General features: G+C 41.4%; 1 protein-coding gene across 1 annotated transcript in view; it reads left to right on the top strand.

Moving 5' to 3' along the window:
• Positions 1-24624, top strand: part of LOC110596063 (zinc finger protein 680-like) — a 72709-nt gene extending 48085 nt beyond the window's left edge. Inside the window, exons 5-10 of the mRNA XM_021714947.1 lie at positions 10088-10193; positions 16983-17015; positions 18607-18697; positions 19095-19145; positions 24186-24240; positions 24548-24624. Of these exons, the coding sequence (XP_021570622.1) occupies positions 10088-10193; positions 16983-17015; positions 18607-18697; positions 19095-19145; positions 24186-24240; positions 24548-24624 (413 nt within the window). The remainder of the gene's footprint in view (positions 1-10087; positions 10194-16982; positions 17016-18606; positions 18698-19094; positions 19146-24185; positions 24241-24547) is intronic.
• The last annotated feature ends 345 nt before the right edge of the window (positions 24625-24969 follow it).

Below are 24969 nucleotides of genomic sequence, written 5' to 3'. Positions count from 1 at the left end.
ATACTGGGTGCATTTTTACAGAGGCACATCTTAATTTCTGACTGATGTTTTTATATTTTCATTTTTCTAAAAATGTTTCCATATGGCACCCATTCTACTTCTACTATAGGCTTTAGTTTTATTGTCCTATAGTAGAAAGATCCCTGCTATAAAAAGATTTGAAAAAGCAATCTGTAATCAAAACATTTCTGCCAGTTTGTGTAATGCTGAATTGTTTCCTGGCACTGCTGATTTGGTGTCTTTTTCTTTTGGTCAGTCTGGTTGTCACCCAGGTTGGAGTGCAGTGGCAGGCTCAAGGCCACTGCAGTCTTGACCTGCTGAGCTCAATCCTTCACCTTTAGCCTCCTGAGTCCCTAAAAACAGAGGCATGTGGCACCATATCTAACTCATGTTTTGATTTATTGTACAGACTGTTCTTGAACACCTGCATTCAGAAAATACTCTCACCTCAGCCTCCAAAACTACTGGGATTACAGGCATCTGTCACCATACTCAGCCTCTTCTGTGTTTTCTTTCTAGTCACCTGACACTGGGTTGGAAATACTCCTCTCCATCAAGTCACCTGCTGTTAGCTCCTCTGGTGTGGTTCTTGTTAGATGAATGTGTTCAAGATCTATATCTTGAGACCCTTTCCTTTCCACCTTTTTGCCATATACCACACTCACTTTCTCTAATTTTGCTGATTGGCTCTAGAGAGCCCAACTGCTCATATAGAGACAGCAGTAACACATGGTGTGTTAAGCAGAATCTCACAACACTTGCTTTTAAACACTCAGTATTTTTCATGAATAAAGGTAATTTGAAATATTTTCTTTTTTTGAGTTGGAGTCTCACTCAGTCACCCAGACTGGAGTGTAGTGCCTGCTCCTGGCCACCGCAGCCTTGACCTGCTGGGCTCTGGTGAGCCTTCCAACTCAGTCTTCCAAGTAGCTGGAACTACAAGCATGCCCTACCACACCGGGCTAATTTTTTTATTTATTGTAGAGATGAGGGCTTGCCAAGTTGCCCAGGTGGGTCTTGAACCTGTGGGCTAAGGAAATCCAATCACCTCAGCCTCCCAAAGCACAGGATTACAGGCTGAGCCACCTCGCCCAGCTTGAAATATTTTCCAAGGAACCAAAAAATAACTGAGAGAATTTATTATCAATAGCAGCTTCTTAGGAACACACTTTTAGAAAGAAATATCACCGGAGTTGAGGGCTTAACCTGTAATTCCAGCACTTAGGGAGGCAGAGGTGAGTGCATTGCTAGAGTCCGTGGGTTCAAGACCACCCCAGGCATCATGGCAAGACTTCATTTGTACAATAAATCAAAATTTTGCCGTGTGGTTGTGCATGCCTATAGTTCCAGCTCCTTAGAAGACTGAGGCAAAGGAATCACCAGAGCCTAGCATGTCATTGCTGGGGTGGATATGAGGGTGCCACTGCACTTCAGCCTGGGTGACAGAGACTCTAACTCAAAAAAAAAAGAGAAGAAACCATCGTTCTTTTGTTTTAAGATAAAATGAAAGGGACTTGCTAAGCCAAATTATGGTAGACATTGAAATATAGAAACCAAGTAGTCCTTGGCAACATCAGTTTTTAAAATGTTGAGATGTAATAAAAGTGTATTTCACACATTTTATGTAAATAGAATAGCAATTTCTGTGCTTTCTAAATAATTTTATTAATGACTGAAACATCTAGTTTTTAGAACATTATTCATCACTAACTTAAAATGTGATGGGCTTCCAGTTGCTTATTTCATTGGTTACTCTTTTATGAGAATTGATGTGTGGTAAAGGCCTCACAGTCCATGACATTAACTGCAAGACTCTGAACCCTCCAAAGAGCTCAGTAATCTCTCCTTGAAATGTGTGAGATGGATGGCTGGCAGGAACCCACACCCTGGAAGACAAAGCCTCCTCTGCAAACATGTGCTCTTCAGTCACCAGTGAGACACAACAAGGCCCATCTTAGCTTCCTTGACAGTGGTTTTTTTCCATATATGTCCTGTTTTACTTTTAAACTTGTATTGTCTTGGTTTCTCTGTGTTCTTAAAGCAAACATCACACTAGTTTAGTTTCCAGGGCTTTATGTTATATGATGTCATTCTTTTTTCTTTTCAGACATTTTATGGATATTTCATTCAATTATTCTTCCATGCAAGAAAATGTATATCTTCAGGACACAAACAGATGGTATCTATATTAGTGTGATATTCAATTTATCAACTGACTAGAGAATTGTTGGCTTAATTATACTGTTGAATCTTCCAGCCAAAACATATAGTGCATTTATTTTGTATTTGTTCTATTTTGCATATACCGGGGAAATATTTTACACTAATCTCTTATTAATTTAATTTTATAAAATATTTTGTTCAGAAGTATCATAATAGGTCTACAAGTTTATGAACATGATAATATATTTTTTAAAATTTTTGAGTTGGAGGTCTTGCCAAATTGCCCGGACTGTTCTTGAACCCATGAGCTCAGGCAATCCACTTGCCTTGGCCTCCCAATGTGCTGGGATACAGGCTGAGACACTGAGCCTGGCCTCTCAAACCATTTTCTACAAATGAAGTAAATATACTGCATGTGCTTTTAAAAAAAACTTATGGAAGTAGTAATACTTACTAGACTTTGTTTCCAGTGTGTTTTCTTCTTGAAGGTCTTTCTTCTCACCCATGTTAGGGAGAGATGACCCAGCCCTTCAGAATGTTCAGAGTCTTGGGGTCAATGTCTTTGCACAGTAAGTCCTTAATTACAAATGAGTCTTGATAAAGGGTAACCAAGATTATATGCAATGGAAGACACATAACATATTGTCAGTGATGAATAATGTCCTAAAAGCTAAATGATTCTTCCGTTAGTCATTTAGGAAGCACAGAATTCTAGAGTATTTAAATAAAATGGGTGGAACTACACTTTCATTCTTTCTAAATATTTTAAAATTCAACGTTGCCATAGACATGATGTCTGTAACTCAGTGTCCACCATAAGTTGATTCTCCCTCATTATGTCCCTTACTGTTTCACTTCCCTTATATCTTCATATAGAAGTAAGACTTTTTCCTCTCAAATTACACTTCTTAGAAGCTGCTCTTGATAATCAAATCTCTCAGGTATTTTCTCTGGAAAATATTTCTCTTTTTTCCTATTCTTTAAATATATCCAATTCTACCTTTAATAATACTTTATACCAGCATTGTTAATACTAGTTTCTCTGTTTTCAAGAAAATACAAGTTTTGGAAATATCCATAGTGCTTTTAGTGTAGTTTTATTTTGTAATTTTAATTTATATTCATTTACATACTTCTATTTATAATTTATATACATAATTATTGTTTGTGTGGCATCTCTCTGCCACCCAGACTGGAGTTCAGTGGGATGATTATGGTTCAATCTATGGGTTCAGGCAATTCTCCTCCTAAGACTCCCAAGTAATTGGTGAGGACATGCATCACAACACCCAACAGATTTTTTGTCGATATGAATTGCCCAGACTGCTATCAATCTCCTGGTTCAAGACATCCTCCCACCTCAGCCACCCAAACTATTGTGAATACAGTCCTGAGTCATCATGCCTTGCCCCTCACTGCTTTTAGGTGTTTTCCTCCTTTGTGGTATTATACAGTTTGACTAATATTGCTTATACTACTGTTTTATTTTTATATTTTGGACACACTTCATTTTTAAATTTAGGAATTTATGTCTGGTTTTTACTTATTTTACAAACTCATAAATCACCAAATCTTTGGATATGACCTTTTATTATTTTTATTTTATTTTTTAATTTTTTTTGAGTTGGAGTCTCACTCTCTCACCCAGACTGGAGTGCAGTGGCCACTCCCAGCCACCGCAGCCTTGACCTGCTGGGCTCCGGTGATCCTTCCACATCAGCCTTCTGAGTAGCTGGAGTTACAGGCATGCACTACCACGCCCGACTGATTTTTTGATTTATTGTAGAGATGAGGTTTTGCCAAGTTGCCCAGGAGGGTCTCAAACCTGTGGTCTCAGGCAATCCACCCATCTCAGCCTCCCAATGGTACGGGATTACAGACTGAGCCACTGAGCCCGGCTGACTTTTTATTTTTAAACATATTTTACTAAAACCACTACATAAGTGTTTGAGAAACATCCATAATTTACATTCAAGTCACCATTTATGTAGAACTGTAATTGTATTTTAATCACTTGGACCTTGACACTTTGAGTATATAAATTGTGTTCAATATTTCCACCCAGTAGTACTGCTATCAGCTCAATCTTATTTTATGTGTATCGCATACATTTTATGTTATTGATTTCTAATATTCATAATTTCTTTGGTTTGGTTGTTTTCCAAATATTGCTAGTGAAGCTTATACTTTCTTGTTATTTCCACATTTATTTTTCTCCCTTTACTTGTAGTCCATAAAGAACATGGGTTTAGCCGGCTTGGTGGCTCAGCCTGTAATCCCATGCTTTGGGAGGCTGAGGCGAGTGGATTGCCTGAGCCTGTGGTTTCGAGACTCGCCTGGGCAACCTGGTGAGACCTCATCTCTACAATAAATAAAAAATCAGCCAGGCATGGTAGTGCGTGCCTGTAGTTCCAGCTACTTGGAAGTCTTAGGCGGAAGGTTCGCCAGAACCCAGCAGGTCGAAGCTGCAGTGGCAGGAGCGGCCACTACACTCCAGTTTGGGTGACAGAGTGAGACTCCAACTCAAAAAAAAGAACATAGGTTTGACCTCTATAGATCCAGGTTTTATCAACAAATACACTAGAATTTTTTTTTTTTTTTTTTTTTTACAATTTGTGGTCATTTAAAAGAAACTCACAGAAAAACCATGGTTTAGAAATATACTTTACCAATATGTCATGAGCACATCAATATGTCATAAGCACAACAGAAAGAAGTATATTCTTGTCTATTTTGACATTTACTACCATAAAACATATATATATCTATCATACAAAGGTAAACTTATAATTTGTGCTCTTACAGGGTATACATGGCACCACCGGCAGTTGGAAAATGTGTAAGTAAATGTAAAGATGAAGTATTAACTCATAACTACATAAAATTAGCTATGACACAGAGTGTATCAGTCAATAATTTTGTGACCACTTCCTGCTATCAGGTGATTAATGCAAGTGTTGTGAGATTCTGTTTCACATACCAGGTGATGTTACTGTTTCCATATGAGCACTTGGTCTCTCCAGAGTGAATCAAGGAAATTACAAAGAATCATTGTATTTATGGCAAAACAGTGGAAAGGGATGGGTATCAAGATATAAATGTTGAAGATATTCCAGAGCCAAGAACCCACACCACAGAAGTTAGAAGCAGATGACTTGAAGGGACAAGTGCTTCCAACACAATGCCAGATGACTGGAAAGGAAAGAGAAGAGACTGGGCATGTGGCTCATACCTATTATTCCAGCACTTTGGGAAGCAAAGTATAGCAGACTGCGTTAGTCTAGGACTTCGAGGCCAGCCTGAGCAACTTGGTGAGACCTTGTCTTAACAATGAATCCAATAGTTGTTTGGGCATGATGGCAAACATTTGTGGCAACGGCTACTCGGGAGGCTAAAAGAGAAAGATGGCCTGATACCATCACGTTGAGGCTGCAGTGACCATGGATTTTTCACTGTATTCCAGACCGGGTGTTAGAGTTAAAATCCAACCTAATATATAAGTATTTACAATAGTCAGGATTCAGAAAGTTAGGTCTTATTATTATACTCCTGTATAATCTTTATTACAATAATCAAAATGACACATAACTAAAAAAAAAAGAAAATATGACATATAAAAAAAAATCACTAGAAATATCCTTCCCTAAGTTACTCAATAGTATACGGTCATCATATACCTACAATCTTGGGTAAGATAGAATAGATTAACACTTATGGCAACATAATTTATTGTGTGGACAACAAATGTTAATACTTTATGTGCAGTTTTCTTCAGTTTTAAAATCTGAATCTGATTATTTACTGAACATAAACTTACAATATATGCATTTTAAAAGAGTAATTATCTTTGTTTTGATGTCTATGAAAACATTTCTTTATAGTATATCAAATTACACTTATGGCTTTTTAATATTGATACTGTGAAGATACATCAAGATATTAATGTTCTGGCCTCATTTTCTCATTAGCCTGTAAGTAGTAAGACAAATTATTTCTAAAACTCTCAATGATTCTGTCATTTATTTCCAAGGAAAAATGTTATCCTGAGCACTCACCTCATGCCGAACTTACAATAATCCTCAATGTGAGCCAAAATACCCTCTTCACTTTAATCTTTTAAAGGAGATTACATATCAGTGTTCTTCATACTCCATGAAAAACATGAGATGAGTGCAGGTGACCTACTATACAAGAGCAATTTATAGCTCTAATGTACCACCACGTGACTCCATGCCTTTACATAAACACTATGAAAGAAGGCATAGCATCATGTGAGTTGTGTTACATCAATATTGTTTGCTTTTCAAAACATCCTCAAATTTTGTCAATGCAAAATCAAAATTATACAGAGAATATAATTATGCTTTTCTAAAAAACAAAAAACAAAAAAAACATCTTCCAATGTCACTCAATATTTGGTATTTATTTCAGTGTGACTTTTCAGTAAATAAGGTTTCATATAAATTGCATCTGTAAAGTTTTCTGTCCAAATACCCCAGTGTTTCCAATAGCATATATTTTGAACAAAGGCCAGTCAGCATTCTTTAAATTTGTAGATTCCTTCCAATGCTTATTGACAGTCTAATGTCAAATAAAGTTTTTGCTGGTTAATGTCTGTAGACATGTTTTACATTTGTACATTCAAAAGATCTGTGGTTTGAGTAAAAATAATGGTACTCTTTACATCTGTAAATTTCTCACCATGTCTCTATTGCTTATAACTAGATATGTGATTTTCTGGTCCTTAGAAATACAGAAAATTTAGAGTATAAATTGTCTGATGTTGAGAAAACTTGGAATAATAGTGAAAAGGTTTACCCCATTCTGCCCATCTATAGGGAATCACTAAATATAGATGCTCATATGTCAACCAAATATTGAATGAAAGTTAAAGGCTTTATCACATTCCTCTCATTTATATTGTTTCATTGCAGTATGGATTCTCATATGTCCAGCAACATGAGACCAAAGGGCTTACCATGTTTTTCACATTTGTAGAGTTTCTCTCCAGTATGGATGATCATGTGTCCAGCAAATTCATTGTGAGAGTGAATGGCTATGTCACATTTTTCATTTGTAGGGTTTTTCTCCAGTATCAATAGACTTATGTTCAGAAAATACTTTATGAGAGCAAAAGACTTTGCCACATTCTTCATGTTTGTAGAGTTTATCTCCAGTATGGCACCTCATATGTATAGCAAATCATTTGAGACCAAAAGGCCTTTGCCACATTTGTCATGTTTATAGGATTTCACCACTCTGGATGGTCTTGTGTCCATCAAATCCTTTGAGTGTGAAAAACTTTGCCACACTTTTCACATTTGTAGGCTTTCTTGATAGTATGGATCTTGGCATGTCAAGCAAGTAGTGAATAAGAGTGAAAGGTTTTCCACATATTTTACATTTATAGGGTTTCTCTACAGTTGTATGCTCTTGTGTTCAGCAAATCCATTGCGGGAGTGAAAGGCTTTGCCACATTTTTCACATTTGTAGGATTTCTGCCAGTATGCATTGTCTTATGTCAAGCAAATCCTCCATGAGAGCAAAAGGCCTTGCCACATTCTTCACACTGGTTGGGTTTTTCCCCAGTATGGATGGTCTTATGTCTAGCAAATTCTACATGAGAGCAAAAAGCCTTGCCACATCTTCACATTTGTAGGGTTTTCCCCCAGTATGGATGGTCTTATGTCCAGCAAATCCATAGCGAGAGTGAAAGACTTTGCCACATTCTTCACATTTGTAGGGTTTCTCTCGACTATGGATCTTGATATGCCCAGCAAGCTTTGAATGAGAGCAAAATATTTTTCCACATTCTTCACATTTATAGGATTTCTCCCCAATATGCATGGTCTTATGTCTAGCAAATCCTACATGAGAGCGAAAGGCCTTGCCACATTCTGCACATTTGTAGGGTTTCTGTCCAGTATGGATGGTCTTATGTACAGCAAATCCTCCTTGAGTGTGAAAGGCTTTACCACAATCTTCACATTTATAAGGTTTCTGTCCATTATGAATCACCATATGTCGAGAAAGCTTTGAACGAGTATGAAAGGTTTTGCCACATTCTTCACATTTGTAGGGTTTCTCTCCAGTATGGATTACTGTATGTTGAGTAAGGTTTGAACAAGTGCGAAAGGCTTTGCCACATTCTTCACATTTGTAGGGTTTCTGTCCATTATGGATCACTGTATGTCGAGAAAGCTTTGAACGAGTGTGAAAGGTTTTGCCACATTCTTGACATTTGTAATATTTCTCTCCCGTATGGATCACTGTATGGTGAGTAAGGTTTGAATGAGTGTGAAAGGTTTTGCCACATTCTTCACATTTATAGGGTTTCTGTCTATTATGGATCACTGTATGTCGAGAAAGGTTTGAACGAGCATGAAAGGTTTTGCCACATTCTTCACATTTGTAGGGTTTCTTTCCAGTATGGATCACCGTATGTTGAGTAAGGTTTGAACGAGTGCGAAAGGCTTTGCCACATTCTTCACATTTGTAGGGTTTCTCTCCAGTATGGATTGTTTTATGTCCAGCAAATCCTCCTCGAGAGTGAAAGGCTTTGCCACATTCTTCACATTTGTAGGGTTTCTCTCCAGCATGAATCACTGTATGTCGAGTAAGTTGTGAGTGAGAATTAAAGGCTTTGTCACATTCTGCACATATGTAGGGTTTCTTCCCAGTATTGATAATCTTATGTTCAGCAAATTCTCCTTGAGAGTGAAAGGCTTTGCCACATTTTTCACATTTGTAGGGTTTCTCTCCAGTATGGATCAGTGTATGTTGAGTAAGATGTGAATGAGAGTGAAAAGCTTTGCCACATTCTGCACATTTATAGGGTTTCTCTCCAGTATGAATGATCTTATGTCCAGCAAATTCTCCTTGACAATGAAAGTCTTTGTCACATTCTTCACATTTGCAGGGTTGCTCTACAGTATGGTATCTTTGATGTTGAGAATCATTTGAGTACTTATGAAAGGATTTGTCACATATTTGATATCTGTAGGGTTTGTGTGCAGTATGCATTCTCTGATGGTGACTAAGATGTGAATACCAACTAAAGGCTTTATCACATTCTTCACATTTATAGAATTTCTCTCCATGATGAATTTTCTGATGTTGTGAATGACATGAGTAATACCTAAGGGTTTTGTCACGTTTTTCACTTTTGAATAATCTTTCTCCCCTGTGGATTCTTTCATGTCTATTTAAATAGGATGATTTCTTAAACACTTTTCCACATACATTGTGTATATTTGCTCCACTACTTTTTTGATATTGACTACATTTTGAAGACCAGTTAAATGTTTTGCCATATTCATGTTTGAAAACCATTTCCGAAATATGGATACTCTGGTGGATAACAAATTTGGAGTGTTGATGAAAGACTTTCCCACTCTTGTTATATTTGTAATGGTTATTTACAACTGAGCATTCTATCTGCCCTTCAGCCTCATGCACACTTTCCCAGGATTTTTGTAAGTATAAGTGCTTAAGGACATATTTATCATATTTTCCCATTGGCACCTTTGCAAGGGAGTCTTCTATGCTCTTCTCTAGCGAAAGGTCTTCAGTGTAATGAGAAGTCACAGCTGAAAATCATGAAAGTGAAAATGTATTCCACATGCTAGACTCAGGTGAATATCCTTTAAAAGTAAAATATAATATTTTACCATTGTAAAGACATAAGTATGATGGCAAGTACAAATCACAGTTTTTCACTCCATCATAAATATATTTACTTAAGAAAATACCCCATTGCCTGTGTGAGAACTCAAAAAACAGCTAAGACTTTGCAGAATGCACATGATAAATTGAGTTACATGGAAGAGAAAGTTTAGTAATTCTGCCACCATCATTTCTCTTCCTTTGCATTACACCATGATGCAAACAGATGTGATGTTCTAACTCTTGATTTCTTTCTCAGGGATAAACAGAAGAGTGGAGTATGAGTCCATACTTCTGACCTTTGAGTGTTTATGCAAATATTGGTTTCTGTCCCAATGTACAGAGAAGACACATCCTAAGAACAGGTATGAGAGTCTCTAAGAATCTCTAACTTAGCGATTGGTGTTATATTAATCTAGACAAAGCAACATTATAAAAATTATAATGTGTATATCTTTGAATTTCAAATAACCCAATTCAAACAAAGTATGCCAAAGCAAAGAAAGAATCAAGATAAATGACTCAATAATTTGTGGAACTACAAATTACAAAAAAGTTTGAGAAATTTTCATATAAAATGAAGAAACCCTTACTTGAGCCACCACACTACTGCCTGGGTGACAGAGAACATGCTGATTAAATGTAACCATAAAAAGGATTTGGGCTGGGCTCGGTGGCTCAGCCTGTAATCCCACACCTTTGGGAGGCTGAGGTGAATGGATTGCCTGAGCCCGCGGGTTTGAGACCCACTTGGGCAACTTGGCAGGACCTCATCTCTATAATAAAAAAAAAAAATTAGCCGGGCATGTAGTGCACGCCTGTAGTTCCAGCTACTCAGAAGTCTGAGGCGGGCCGGCCTCGGTGGCTCAGTCTGTAATCCCGCGCCTTTGGGAGGCTGAGGTGAGTGAATTGCCTGAGCCCGCGGGTTCGAGACCCGCCTGGGCAGTGAGACCTCATCTCTACAATAAATCAAAAAATCAGCTGGGTGTGGTGGCGCATGCCTATAATTCCGGCTACTCGGAAGGCTGAGGCGGAAGGATCTCTGGAGCCCAGCAGGCCGAGGCTGCGGTGGCCGGGAGCGGCCACTGCACTCCAGTCTGGACGACAGAGTGAGACTCCAACTCAAAAAAAAAAAAAAGAAGTCTGAGGCGGAAGTATCGCCGGAGCCCAACAGGTCGAGGCTGCAGTGACCAGGAGCGGCCACTGCACTCCAGTCTAGATGACAGAGTAAGACTCCAACTCAATAAATAAAAAAAAATAGATAGATAGAGAGATACATACATACATACATACATAAAAACTGCCAGATAACACAAAAATCCCTTTTCTGGATATATAACCAAAGGAAATAAAATCAGTGTCAGAAAGATGTCTCCAACCCCTATGGGCATTGTAGGATTTGGCAAGATGGCCAAGCTTGAAAACAACCTAAATATTTATAGAATCTGTGTTGATTAAAAAAATAATACGTGCACGCGCACACACACACGTCTATATACACAATGGCATATAATTCAGCCAAAAAATTTTTACAGAATGCTGCAATTTCAACTTCATGGATGACATTGTAAGACATTATGCTAACTGAAGTGAGTCAGGCTCACACACACACAACTACTGCGTGACAACGGGTACAATGGCTCAAGTCTGTAAACCCGTCACATTGGGAGACTGAGGTGAGAGGATTGCCTGAGCTCAGGGTTTCCCAATCAGTCTGGGCCCCTGGATGGGACCTCAAGTCTATGACAAATACAAAAATAAGCTGGTGTGTCAGTACCTGCTTGTAGTTCCAGTTACTTGAAAGGCTGATATGGAAGGATCTCCTGAGTCCAGCAAGGAGGTTATGGTGGTCATTAGCATGCCATGTCCTCCAGCCTGGGTGACAGAGTGCAACTCCAATTTGGGAAAATAAAATCCTGTATAATCTGACTCCTGTGGAAGTATGTGCAGTCATAGAGGAAGAAAGTACAATGTGGTCACCAGCGCCTGCAGGTCAGAAAATGCAGATGTTTTTCCTTTCTTTCTTTGAGTTGGAGTCTCACTCTGTCACCCAGACGGGAGTGCAGTGGCTGCTCCCAGCCACCGCAGCCTTGACCTGCTGGGATCCAGCGATCCTTCTGCTTCAGCCTTCCAAGTAGCTGGAACTACAGGCACGCGCTACCACGCCCTGCTAATTTTTTTGATTTATTGTTGAGATGAGGTCTCACCAAGTTGCCCGAGTGGGTCTTGAGTCCACGGGCTCAGGCAATCCACTTACCTCAGCCTCAGCCTCCCAAGGCATGGGATTACAGGCTGAGCCCCCGAGCCCAGCTGGAGATGTTTTTCAATGGTTACAAAATTTGAATTATAAGTGAGTTTTAGGGAACTAATGTGTACCATAGTGACTTATCGTTAATAATAACATCTCGTATGCTTAGGAAATTTGCTAAAATAGAAGACATTATGTGTTCTCCTTACAAAACATAAAAATGGCAACTAGGTAAGATGGTTGATATGTTCATCAATATAATTGCAATCATCATTTCACACTGCATTAGGTTATCAAATGATTACATTATTTACAACATATGGTTATACATTTTTATTTATGTATAAAGATATGTATGTTTAAATAAAAATATGTATAAAAAATCAGATGCTAATCACACATAAACATGCATACATATGTGTTTGAATATATGCATATATGAAAGCTCTAGTCCTGAGCTTCATACTAAAGACAATTATAAAATAAGAGTTATTAAGATACAAGGTAACATATAGGAGTTTAATATATGTTTACCAGTCCTCTATACGATATATTATACTTAAATATTTGAATATAAAGAAAAACTACCAGTCTCAGATTATACTATAAAAGTAAAATAACAGGATTTCTTCTATTAAGAGAGATAATTTGTATTTAGGTACGACTATTGAATATGAACTTAAATAAAATCATTGGAAATCTCCCTAGTAGAGAGAATCATAAATTAGAAAACATGTAACGTGTCCAAAGTGTTCTTTTTTTTTTTTTTTTTTGTGTTGGAGTCTCACTCTGTCACCCAGACTGGAGTGCAGTGGCTGCTCCCTGCCACCACAGCCTCGACCTGCTGGGCTCCAGTGATCCTTCTGCCTCAGCCTTCCGAGTACCTGGAATTACAGGCATGCGCTACCACGCCCAGCTGATTTTTTGATTTATTGTACAGATGAGGTCTTGCTGCCCAGGTGGGTCTTAAACCCACGGGCTCAGGCAATCCACTCACCTCAGCCTCCCAAAGGTGCAGAACTACAGGCTAAGCCACCGAGCCCGGCTCAGAGTGTTCTTAAAATTTCTCAAACAAATAACAACATCACTGCTCACATACTTCCAACCATGACACAAAAAGAAAACATAAAAAATAGATTGACATGGATTTCCAAATAAATAAAAAAATTCCTGCATATCTCCAAAGCATCAGAAAGGTAGTCATATCATGCAGTTCCTAACAAACGATTAAGTGTACTTTGATTTCCTCTGTAAACTTGAAAGATCATTGAAGAAGCAGAGTTTTTGGAGAATTTCAGAACATGGAATAACAGATGTCCCTTTGTGACAGCAAGAGAAAGAATTCCAGGCTTCTCAGAAACCATTTCCATTCAAGCAAATCACCTTCCCAAACCACATTTCTAGCTCTGATTCCCAGACCTGTGTCATCTGCTTCATTCATTCCCACCTACCTGGAAGTTTGGCTAGCATGCTGTGTCTCTTCACATCCCAGGGCTCTTTCTGTTGCTCCAGACACGTGATGAGGTCTGGCTTAGAAACATCAAGTCCTATTTAATTAGAAACAGTAGAATGATTCTTGCTGGGGTTCTTCAATTATAAACCTAGTATTGTGATCAGTAGAGAAGATTCTAGATAATTAACCCCAAAATATGGTTTCCCAATAAAACCTTTAGAACATTTAGATAGAATTTTCAATTTATGGGTTTCTTTTTATTCTAAGTTGGAGTCTTACTCTGTCACTCAGGCTGGAGTGCAGTGGACAGCTCATGGCCACCCCAGTGCTCACCTAATGGGCTCAAGCAATTCTTCTCCCTCAGCCTACCAAGTAACCAGAACTACATGTGTGTTGACCACTCACAGATAATTTTTTGATTTTGTGTAGAGACGGGGTCTTGCCAAGATGCCAGGTATTCTTGAACCCCTGGTCTCTGGCAGTACTCTCAACTCAGCCCCCTAAAGTGCTGGCATTACATGGCTGAGCCACCATGCCTGGCCTTAAATTGGTGAGTTCTTAGTTCAGTACTAGTGAGTCATAACTTATGGCAACAATTGGAATGAGATGTGGGCAATGATATCTATGCCACTAAATTTCTGGACTTACCAACAATATAGCTAGAAGGACACTGGTCAATTTAAAATAGAGAAGGCTTCATGTCAAAATGAAACATCATTAATTTTTAATTTTATTTGTTAACATATTACCAACTTTTTTTTATAGTAGGAACCTAAAACTTATTCATACAAAGCAGAAATTCTAAGAAAACATTCTACAAAGGAAGGACATAAAATCCTTAGTATGAAATAGGAATTGTGGCCAGGCTCAGTGGCTCAGCCTGTAATCCCATGCCTTTGGGAGGCTGAGGGTGAGTGGATTGCCTGAGACCATGGGTTCGAGACCCACCTGGGCAAGTTGGCAAGACTTCATCTCTACAATAAATCAAAAATTAGCTGCGTGTGGAAGCGCACATCTGTAGTTACAGCTACTTGAAAGGCTGAGGCGGAAGGATCACTGGAGCCCAGCAGGCGAGGCTGCAGTGGCTGGGAGCAGCCACCGCACTCCAGTCTGGGTGACAGAGTGAGACTCCAACTCAAAAAAAAAAAAATAGGGATTGTGTTTTGAAAGTTTTCTCACCTAGAAAAACCAGGTTTCTATGGTTCTCTAACATCACAGTCCTGTACAATATTCGCTGGGGGGAGTCTAGGCATGCCCACTCCTCTGGAGAGAATTCTATGGCCACATCCTTGAATGACAACTCCTGTAAACAACAAAAACACATATTTAACAAGTCACCATGGCCTCTAGGTCAAGCAAGAGTGAAGAGAACAGGGTCCAGCTGACAAGACAACTATTATTATGCAATAAGAAAATTCATAACACAGAAATATTCTCTAATGCATTAAATGTGGGAAAAAAAGCATGAAATAAAATCCATTCAGCCAGTGTAGACTCTTTATTTGAGTGAATCAACATACATTTGGACATCAGCACAGGCACGTAGATTTTTAATTATGCTTACATCACACAGACTACGATACATATACTGCTGAGATGGAAAACTCCTACTGAGTCAGAAGGTCATTGTCAACTTTTAATTTGTACAACAATGAATTCAATATCTTGTTAAAATACAAATTCTGTTTCAGAATACATGGATTTAGCCTGAGGTTCTGTGCTTTTGTTTTTTCAGTTGGTGTGTCTCATTCTTACCCAGGTTAGGGTGCCATGGCATAATTACATTTTATTGCAGCCTCAATCCCCTGGGCTAAAAGAATTCATCCTCCATAGCTTTCCAAGTAGTTGGGACAAATTGGTATCATATGTCAAGGCACACAGGTGAAACACAACATCCATGCTGAGATCTTTTAGCCAAAAGTTACAGTAAGTTATTATTACTTTTTGAGTTGGAGTCTCAGTCTCCTCGCCCAGACTGGAGTGCAGTGATATGCTCATGGTCAATGCAGCCTCAATCTGCTGGACTTAGGCAATCCTTCTGCCTCAGCCTTCCAAGTATCTAGAACTACAGGTGCATGCAACCGTGCCTGGCTAGTTTTTGTAATTTCCTGTAGACACGAGATCTCACCAAATGCCCAAACTGTTCACAAAACACAGGCTCAGGCAATTCTGTTGCCTCAGCCTCCAAAAGTGCTGGGATTACAGGCTGAGTCACTACACCCATACAATATAGTAATTTATAATATCAACTTAATAACAAGAAAACACGTGTTAGGCAGAAATCTCCCATGGCATGTAATCTCTGAAAGTGTATTCATATTTTTTAGTTTTTGGCATCCTAGAGAGCAATTCTCTTCTAATTATTCTTTATTTAGGCTTTCTGGAGTTATTTTGGGCAGTAACTGCCATCCTCCTTAAATGTACATTTTATTAACCGTGTTCTGCATGGAGCTGATGGAGCAGCTAGAGAGAACCTTAACAGTACATGTTCTGGCTAAGAGCAGAGGCTTGTGCCTATAATCCCAGCACTTTGAGAGGCCATGGCAAGAGAATTTCCTGAACCCTTGGGTGTGAGACCAGCCTGTGCAAGTTGGCAAAAGCTCGTCTCTACAATAAAGTAAAAAAATTAACTGGGCTCTGGTGGCCATGAGTGTGCCAGTGCATTTTATTCTGGACAAAAGAGGAAGACTACAACTAAATATATATATATATACACATACATATACATGTTTCTATCCTTCATTAGGATCTTAGGATCTACCCAATCTCCAGTGGGATTCTTGATTACCATGTTTTCCAATGACCCCCTGTAACAAGGGAACATTTTCAATAATGCAGGCCATACATTCGTGGTGAGAACAGTTTATGACAATTAAGCACTATGATTGAAGAGAACAGAAGAGGCTATGTAGGGAGCAGTGATTGACAGACCCATAGAAAATCACAGGAAGAACAAAAATAGTTGAAACAAACTCATTAGGCAGGACCATCACAAGGGCAGCAGCATGGTTTGCAAGTTTTACACACATGACATTCCTTCTGATCTGGGACACATTTACCCGAGAAGAGACCATTTTTCTTTTTCCTCCTACTTCTCTGGGATTTCTTCTCAGGTGAGATTAACTAATCAAGTCACACCTAGATTTTAAAAATATGCCTTTACTTATTTCAAAATTAAATGCAATGTATTTATTTTTTGTCAGAGTCTTACCACCCTCTTGGGAGCCCCTCACTTGCTCTTCTGTTTGCCTGAAGTTCTCTGTGATTTGATTCTTCCACCATTTCCCTGAGGTGTGTCTACTTTGTCCTTTAGGATACTTTTCCTTCTTTACAAATGCAAGATAATCCAGAGGACAGACATCAATTTAGCTTTTGCCCCTTAAGAAGAGTGATGTGTCTAAAAATGCACAGAAGCCAGTATCTGAACTAAAATAATTTTTTTTTTTTTTTTAGTTGGAGTCTCACTGTGTCACCCAGACTGGAGTGCAGTGGCCACTCCTGGCCACCGCAGCCTCGACCTGCTGTGCTCCAGTGATCCTTCCACCTCAGCCTTCTGAGTAGCTGAAATTACAGGCACACGCTACCATGCCCAGTTAATTTTTTGATTTATTGTAGAGATGAGGTCTCGCCTGCCCAGGCAGGTCTCAAACTCGCGGGCTCAGGCAAAAATAAAGTTTTTGAGAGTTACTAATTTAATAATATAAAACTTAGACATAATCAATGCAAAATGGGATAGTCAATTCTCAAAAGTTCAACATAACTCCATTTTAGATGGTGGTGGGTGTTCTCTGGCCTTTTTGTGTGTTTGCATGTAGGTAAAAAAATTTTCCAATTCTGACAAGGTTGGCACCGGTATGCAACTGTCCAGACTAACTCTGGGAAAGTGGAAGTATGTACACTAACTCTGTTCTGTTTAATAAAGGATCAAGGAGACTGTAAACCAAGGACAAATATAATTCACCATTTTTCAGAACTCTTCTCATAGCCCAGATATCTTCAAGTCTAAGCCACCTCTTGATCTTAGCCGCTCTCTGTCCCACAGCCTTGATAAAAATTTTGAAAAACCACACACGACCCAGGAGGGTACTCTAGGATGCTGTCCCCTCACTTCCTTGGTCTTAATGTCCCTACTAAATAAAGTCACAACCCCTGCTCCAACTCCTTGTATGTACAGAACCGGATTTGGACCTGGTGACACAAATGGCCAATGACACTAATGAGAGACTCTGGAAATTTCCACCTAGATAACTCAGGTAAGGCCACTGCAGGACTGTCACTCAACAGCACCTGTCCGTGCCCAGCTTCCCCTTGCCCCTTCTCAAAGTCTTTCCTCCCAGGCCCTCTGGGATGCCCACACCACGAGTCCTGGCTGGTGTTTCTGAACTCAAGAACCGCTGTTGGCCAAGAAGCCTCCTTCACGTTGTGATGGAGCCGCCGTTTAACTCCGGGGAGAGAGGGAGTGGGGCAGGATTATAGCCTCCCCTCTCCCCACCAGCCCCCCACGCAGGTCGGATCCTCTCCATGATCCTCTCGGTTCCGCACACTTGGAGGTGTTGAGGTGCATGGAGAGTGCTCAGCAGGTGATATCGCTGCATGGTCAAGACCATAGGGTCTTGGCCCAGGGCCACTTATACCAAGGGTACCGGGCCGAGCCACTGGCAGGGACGGATCCAGACTCAGAGCTGACGGAGAGGCTAGTCCCTAAGGAGCCGGGTCCATCCCAACTCCCCCTCTTCCGCACCCTCACCACCTCCCGCCTTCCGAGGGTCTCAGCGTCCATCCTACGAATCTCCCAGGACCTGCATGTCACAAGGCAACACCACCTAAAATGAAGATAAGTGAGGTTGATGGAAGAAACTAAGGTCCGGTAAAAGCCCAGAAGCTGCCCCCTCACTTCCAGTTGCTGTCTGTTTGGCTATTTCAAACCCCAGCATCAGTTGATTGGATAAAGCTCCAGGCGATCTGGTCTTGAGTGACAGGACATGCGATCAGACGCGGGCTGAATGAGGCAAAAAAAATGTTTAGATTTTTCCCAGCTCCAGAATGTGGTAGGGACGTGTGAGGGGGCCCCTTACAGGACTTCCTGGGAACTCTGGCATCTGCAAGGCTCCTACTTGGTGGGTTGTGGAGCTAAAGGACTACAATCTCAGCGTGTCCCAGGACAGGCGGTATTGACCTACAGTCCAGCGACCCATCAACCAGGAGCGACAAAAACTCCCATCATGCCTCAAATGAGACCACAAGCCTCCCCCCCACCCTTCTGCCCAGACTCCAGGACAAGGAGAAATCTAAAGGCATTTTTGCCTATGAAGTCCTTCTCATTTTGCAGCCACTGTCAATCAAGACCAGAAGGGCGGGGCCTGAAGGTTTTTCCAATCAATGGATGCTGAGGTCTGAACTTGCCAATCAGATGGGAGTTGGAAGTGACAGCGTAGCTTTTGGGATCTGGTCGGCCCTTTGACTCCTGCGTCTGCACACAGAGTTGGGTCGTCCTCTCGGCAGTGTCCGGTACTCTGGTACCTACATGTGTCTTCGCTTCAACCTCTGTTGCCCTGTGATCTGCAGGACGTGGAAGTACTTGGTGAGGCTGCCGGGACATCAGGAGACTGGGAGAAGGTGAGTATGCCAGGGGTGTCCCAAGAGGGGAAGTGGATGGACTCGGATGACCCAGCTGTGGCGTGAACGACCTCCCCCTCAGTTGACAGTGAATACGTCCCCGCCGGCAGCTGGGCCTGTTGCCCTCGGTGTAGGTGAGGTTAAGCGAGGTCGCGGGGGACTTGTCCCATCCGCGACCTCACCAGCTGAGGCCTCTGTCAACAGCCCCTGTTTCCATGTGTTCAGGACCCAAAAGAGTGGTGGGGAGGATCCGACTGACTGGTGGGGCCAACGGAGGGAGGGTCTGGGGTACTGTTCCCCGTCCCACCTTTCTCCACCTCAAGGTCACATCACAATGTTGAGGAACAATTTCTCTCTTTGTAGCTGTGGATATCAATACATTTCCACCAGAAAGTGTGATAGATTAATTGTTGAACTTCACAGGTGCATGGAAGCACCATTACATTTGTTTTTTGAGTCAATCTCATTCTGTCACCCAGGCAGGAGTGCAGTGGCACACACACGGCCAACCCAGAATCAACCTCTGGGTTCTGCTGATCCTTCCACCTCAGTCTTCCAAGTAGCTAGAACTACAGGCACATGCTACCAAACCCAGCTAGTTTTTTTTTATTTATTGTAGAGAGGAGATCTCACCAAGGTGCCTGGACTGGTATTGAACATATGGGCTCAGATGTTCCACTTACCACGACCTCCCGAGACTAGCTGATAACACTTTCAATAAATTATTTTTTAATGCTGAGTTTAGTAATAAGAATATAACTCTCCATAGACAAGAATAAATTTAGCCATATGGGTTGAGTCCAGTTTCCTGTTACTTGGGTAAATAATGAGGAGTAGGTCTCGAAAAACACACTGGCAGATAACAGGTTTACCACTGTATTACAAAGCCACTAGAAAAAACAGATCAAGTGCTTAATATCCCTACACCCCAGAAACTTCCAATTGTTGTAAAAGGGTAAATGCTTGAATCAGCACCATGTGGTCCATACAAAGAAGGGAGGTGTCCATGGTACCTGACTTTTTTGTTGTTGTGAGTTCTGATGTTACTGCTTAAGAGAGCATTCACAGACAGAATTGTAACTCTTTCATTATCATTTCTGCTGGGTTGTCATTGTTAAAAATAAGCATATAGGTTTTCTTTGTCTGTTTTGCCCAGGATGGAATGCAGTGGGACACTCACAGCTACTGCAGCCATGACCTATTGGCCATAGGCAATACTTGCATGTCAAACTTCAGGCATGTGCCACTATACCCAACTAATTGCTTGATTTATTGCTGAGATGAGGTCATGCCAAGCTGGCCTGGCTAGTCTGGAACCCCGGGGCTCAGGTTATCCTTTCATCTCATCTCCCAAACTACTGGAATTACAGGTGTGAGCCATTGTGCCCAGCTATCCCCCATGTGATCCTAACATGGCAACACTGTCAAGTTGAGGGCTGCTAGATATGTTCGTGAAAGTTGAATTCAGAAGGGAGGTCACCTGCCCTGATCTGCTTGGGTTAGGTCAGGCAGGTAAGCCAGTGGGGCCATATATTTATTGCTGTAGAAGAAATTGCCAGTGTTTCTGGCAAGGGAGGGCACTTGTGGAAAGGAAAGATTTAACTCACACTTTGCAATCCTTGCAGGAGCTCACTGTTTTTGAATCTGTCTCATGTGACAAAAAACAGAGAAAGGTAGATGTTATCACCCTCTCTGGATCTTCCTGCCTGTGGGTGTGGTGGTAGCAAGGAAAGGATTGTGCTTATGAGAAAGGCATCTTCTGGGTACACATCATAGCTTATGTCAGGAATCCTATCACTTAGGGAGGCTGAGGGGAGAGGATTGCTTGAGGTCAGGAGTTTGAGACCAACCTCTACAACATAGCATATTCATGTCACTATAAAAATAATTATAGAAAAATTAGCCAGGAGTATTAGCAAAGGCCTGTAGTTCCAGGTATTTTGGAGACTGAGATGGAAGGATTGCCTAAGCCCAGGAGTTCAAGGCTGTAGTGAGTAATAATGGTGCCACTTCACTTCTGCCTCAGTGGCAGAATGAGACTAACAAAAAATAAATACATTCAATTTAATTTTAAAATAAATAAAGGCAGCCGGGCTCAGTGGCTCAGCCTGTAATCCCGTGCCTTTGGGAAGCTGAGGTGAGTGGATTGCCTGAGCCCATGGATTCGAGACCTGCCTAGGCAGCGAGACCTCATCTCTACAATAAATCAAAAAATCAGCTGGGCATGGTAGCACATGCCTGTAATTGCGGCTACTTGGAAGGCTGAGGTGGAAGGATTGCCGGAGCCCAGCAGGTCGAGGTTGCGGTGCCCGGGAGCGGCCACTGCACTCCAGTCTGGGTGACGGAGTGAGACTCCAACTCAAAAATAAATAAATAAATAAATAAATAAATAAAGGCATAATTTCAGCATGTATTGTGTGACTTGTCTAGATCATTTCACCTGTAAAGAAATTCCAGATGACCAGACTGGGTGGCTGAGGCTGTAATCTGAGCACTTTGGGAGACCAGGGTAAGCGGTCTGCCTGAGCCTATGGGTTCAAGACCAGCCTGGGCAACTTTGGCAAGACCTCGTCTCTAGAATACATTAAAAATTGACCAAGCATAGTTCAGCCTGTAGTTACAGCTACTTGGAAGTCTAAGATAGAAAGATCACCTCAGCCCAGCAGGTCATTGCTGGGGTGGCCATGAGCATGCCACTGCACTCCAACCTGGGCAAAGAAGTGAGACTCAGACTCAAATTTAAAAAAAAAAAAGAAATCCCAGAGAAGTTGTAGGAAAAGGAAAGAAAAAACCTAGTTCTCAGGTAAATGTGTCCCAGGTCAGAAGGACTGTCATTTTTAAAACTTGAAAACCGGCTGCGATCGGTGGCTTAGCCTGTAATCCTAGCACTTTGGGAGGCCGAGTTGAGTGGATTGCCTGAGTCCATGGGTTCCAACATGCCTGGGCAACTTGACGAGACCTCATCTCTACAATAAATCAAAAATTATCTGGGCGTGGTAGCGCATGCCTGTAGTTCCAGCTACTTGGAAGGCTGAGGTGGAAGAACCACTGGAGCCCAGTAGGTCAAGGCTGCTGTGGCCGGGAGTGGCCATTGCACTCCAGTCTGGGTGAAAGACTGCGACTCAAACTCAGAAAAAAAAAAAAGAAAACTTGAAAACCTCACTGCTACTTGTGATGGTCTTGCCTCATGAGTATTTTTCAACTATTTTTGTTCTTCTGGTATTCAAGGGCTCTGAAGGACACGTCTCCCTACATACCAGAGGGCCCATTTTCTCAGCATCGATGCTGCCTAGTTGCCATGAATTGTTTTTCACTGTGAATGTATGACGTGCAGTAATAAAAATGTTCCCTTGCCGGGCTCGGTGGCTCAGCCTGTAATCCCGCGCCTTTGGGAGGCTGAGGTGAGTGGATTGCCTGAGCTCACATGTTCAAGACCCACCTGGGCAGCAAGAACTCAACTCTACAATAAATCAAAAAAACAGCCGGGCGTGGGAGTGCATCCCTGTAATTCCGACTACTTGGAAGGCTGAGGCAGAAGGATCGCCGGAGCCCAGCAGGTCGAGGCTGCAGTGGCTGGGAGCAGCCACTGCCCTCCAGTCTGGGCAACAGAGTGAGACTCTGACTCAAAAAAAAAATGTTCCCTTGTGGTTGGGAAACATGGGAAGGTATGGATATCCAAGCTTCCCATTGGAAATCGGGTAGATCCTCAGATACAAAGAATGGGAATGGGAATGTGTATGTTTAAGATTTCACATTATGCTCCATCAGCTCCATGAAGAACATGCTTAATATCATGCACATTTACACAGGATGGTGGTTACTGCCAAGAACACAAAAATGTCTGAATAAAGAATTACTCCAAGAGAGCTGCTCTTTACGACGCTAAAAACAAACAATATAAATACACTTTTTGAGATTGCACACCATGGGTGATTCCTGTACGAGGATTTCTGCCTAAGTCGTTTATTATTAGATTGATATTAAAATTTACTATTTTTTTGGCATATAATATCTCAGCATGAATGCTGCATTGCACCTGTGTGCATCGGCACTAGCCATTTTTAACACAACTGCCTCTGGCATTTCTTTTCAAATGAGATTATCAGGACAATTCACATCTACATGTTGAAGATATGCCTTTTTTTTTTAATTAAATTATATGGTTTTTTTTTTTTTTGAGTTGGAATCTCACTCTGTCGCCAAGACTAGAGCGCAGTGACACCCTCCAAACCACCGCAGCCTCGACCTGTTGGGCTCCAGCGATCCTTTCACTCAGGCTTCCAAGCAGCTTGAACTATAGGCGTGCACTACCATGCCCAGCTAATTTTTTGATTTATTGTTGAGATGAGGTCTCGCCAAGTTGCCCAAGCAGGTCTCAAACCTGCGGGCTCAGGCAATCCACTCACCTTAGTCTCCCAAAGTGTGGTATTACAGGCTGAGTCACCAAGCCCGGTAAATACATGTATTTTATGAGTCTGAGTATCACTCTGTAACCTAGGCAGGCCTGAAGTATCTGCACAGAGCTTATCACCATCTTGACCTCCTGAGTTCAAAAGATTCTTCTTTCTCAGGCTCCAAGAATCTGAAACTACAGGCATGTGTGACCACTCTTTGCTAAATTGTATCAGCATTTATAGCTACATGGATGTGCTATGTTGTCCAGGTTAGCCTGAAATTTCGGGGCTCAAGCAATCCTCCCCCCTCTCTCTCCCCCACCACTGACCTGGACAAAAACCCAAAGAAGTACACAAATCCCAAGAGGAGTCTTAGACCCTCATCTTCTCGGTTTTAATGATCCTCTAAATAAAGTCACAGCCCCTGTTCCAACACCTTGTCTTGACTTTGGCTGTCCCACCAGGTAGAACCAGGTTTGGACCTGGTGACAAACTGCCAATGATCCTTGAAAGGACAGCTCGAGAGTGGGAAGTCATTTTTTATCTTGTTCTGAAACCCTGATACAATGTTGAGAAAGTAGAAGCTATGCTTTTGGAGAAAGGCACACTTTAGGTATAATTAACTTTACCGACTTTGTCTTTTCAGGAAAAGACTTCGATGTACCTGAAGGATCTCATAGTGGCAACCAAGTTTGTCTACAGTAAAGGAAATTTACAAGACCTAAGACATTATGCATTGGGCAAGGCCTGTAAAAGCCATGAAACCTGTAATTACAAAAGTTATAACCACTCAGAAGGAGAGCAGGTGGGGATTTGATCCTCCAATAAATACCTACAGGGAAACCAAAGATCCCCTGAAGCTACTCACTGCGAATGCCTAGGAGATAAGGGGAGGTGCACCCTCCACTAGCTCTAAGGAATGTCCTTTGGGAAGGGGCAAGAGAATTAGAATCCATGATAATGGATTATGATAATATGGACAGACATTAATGGGTCTCTGTGTCACAGGATATTCAAGACATCCACAGGTGGTCAACAAGGATGTCACGGTAGTCACGTGCAACATCTCCAAGAAAAGGATTTAAGCCAGAACTATGGGGGGGCTAAAGGCCACACTCACCTAGAGTGTAGACCCACTCCCTGTCTGTGGGGGGTGAACTTTTCTTAAATAAATCTTTTCTTCTCTCACCTCTGTGTGCTGCAATTCTTTGCAATTTACTCGGATCTCTGGGTTTCAAGTGCGCACCTCCGGCGTGCCAGCCCTGGCGGAGCTGCGCCCCTTACTCCATCCATTTTCCCTCACCCTAACAAGCCTGATGACTTGGTCTAGAAATTTCCACCTGGATATTCCAGATCAGGGGACTGTAGGGCTGTCACCCACTGGCACCTGCCCATGGCCGGTTTCCCCCTACCTCTTCTCCAAGCCTTTA

The sequence above is a fragment of the Carlito syrichta genome, unplaced genomic scaffold, assembly GCF_000164805.1.
Source record: "Carlito syrichta isolate Samal-C Ts95f unplaced genomic scaffold, Tarsius_syrichta-2.0.1 Scaffold305936, whole genome shotgun sequence".
NCBI lineage: Eukaryota > Metazoa > Chordata > Mammalia > Primates > Tarsiidae > Carlito > Carlito syrichta.
Note: the sequence above shows the minus strand (reverse complement) of the source record. Positions and strands in the feature narration are given on the sequence as shown.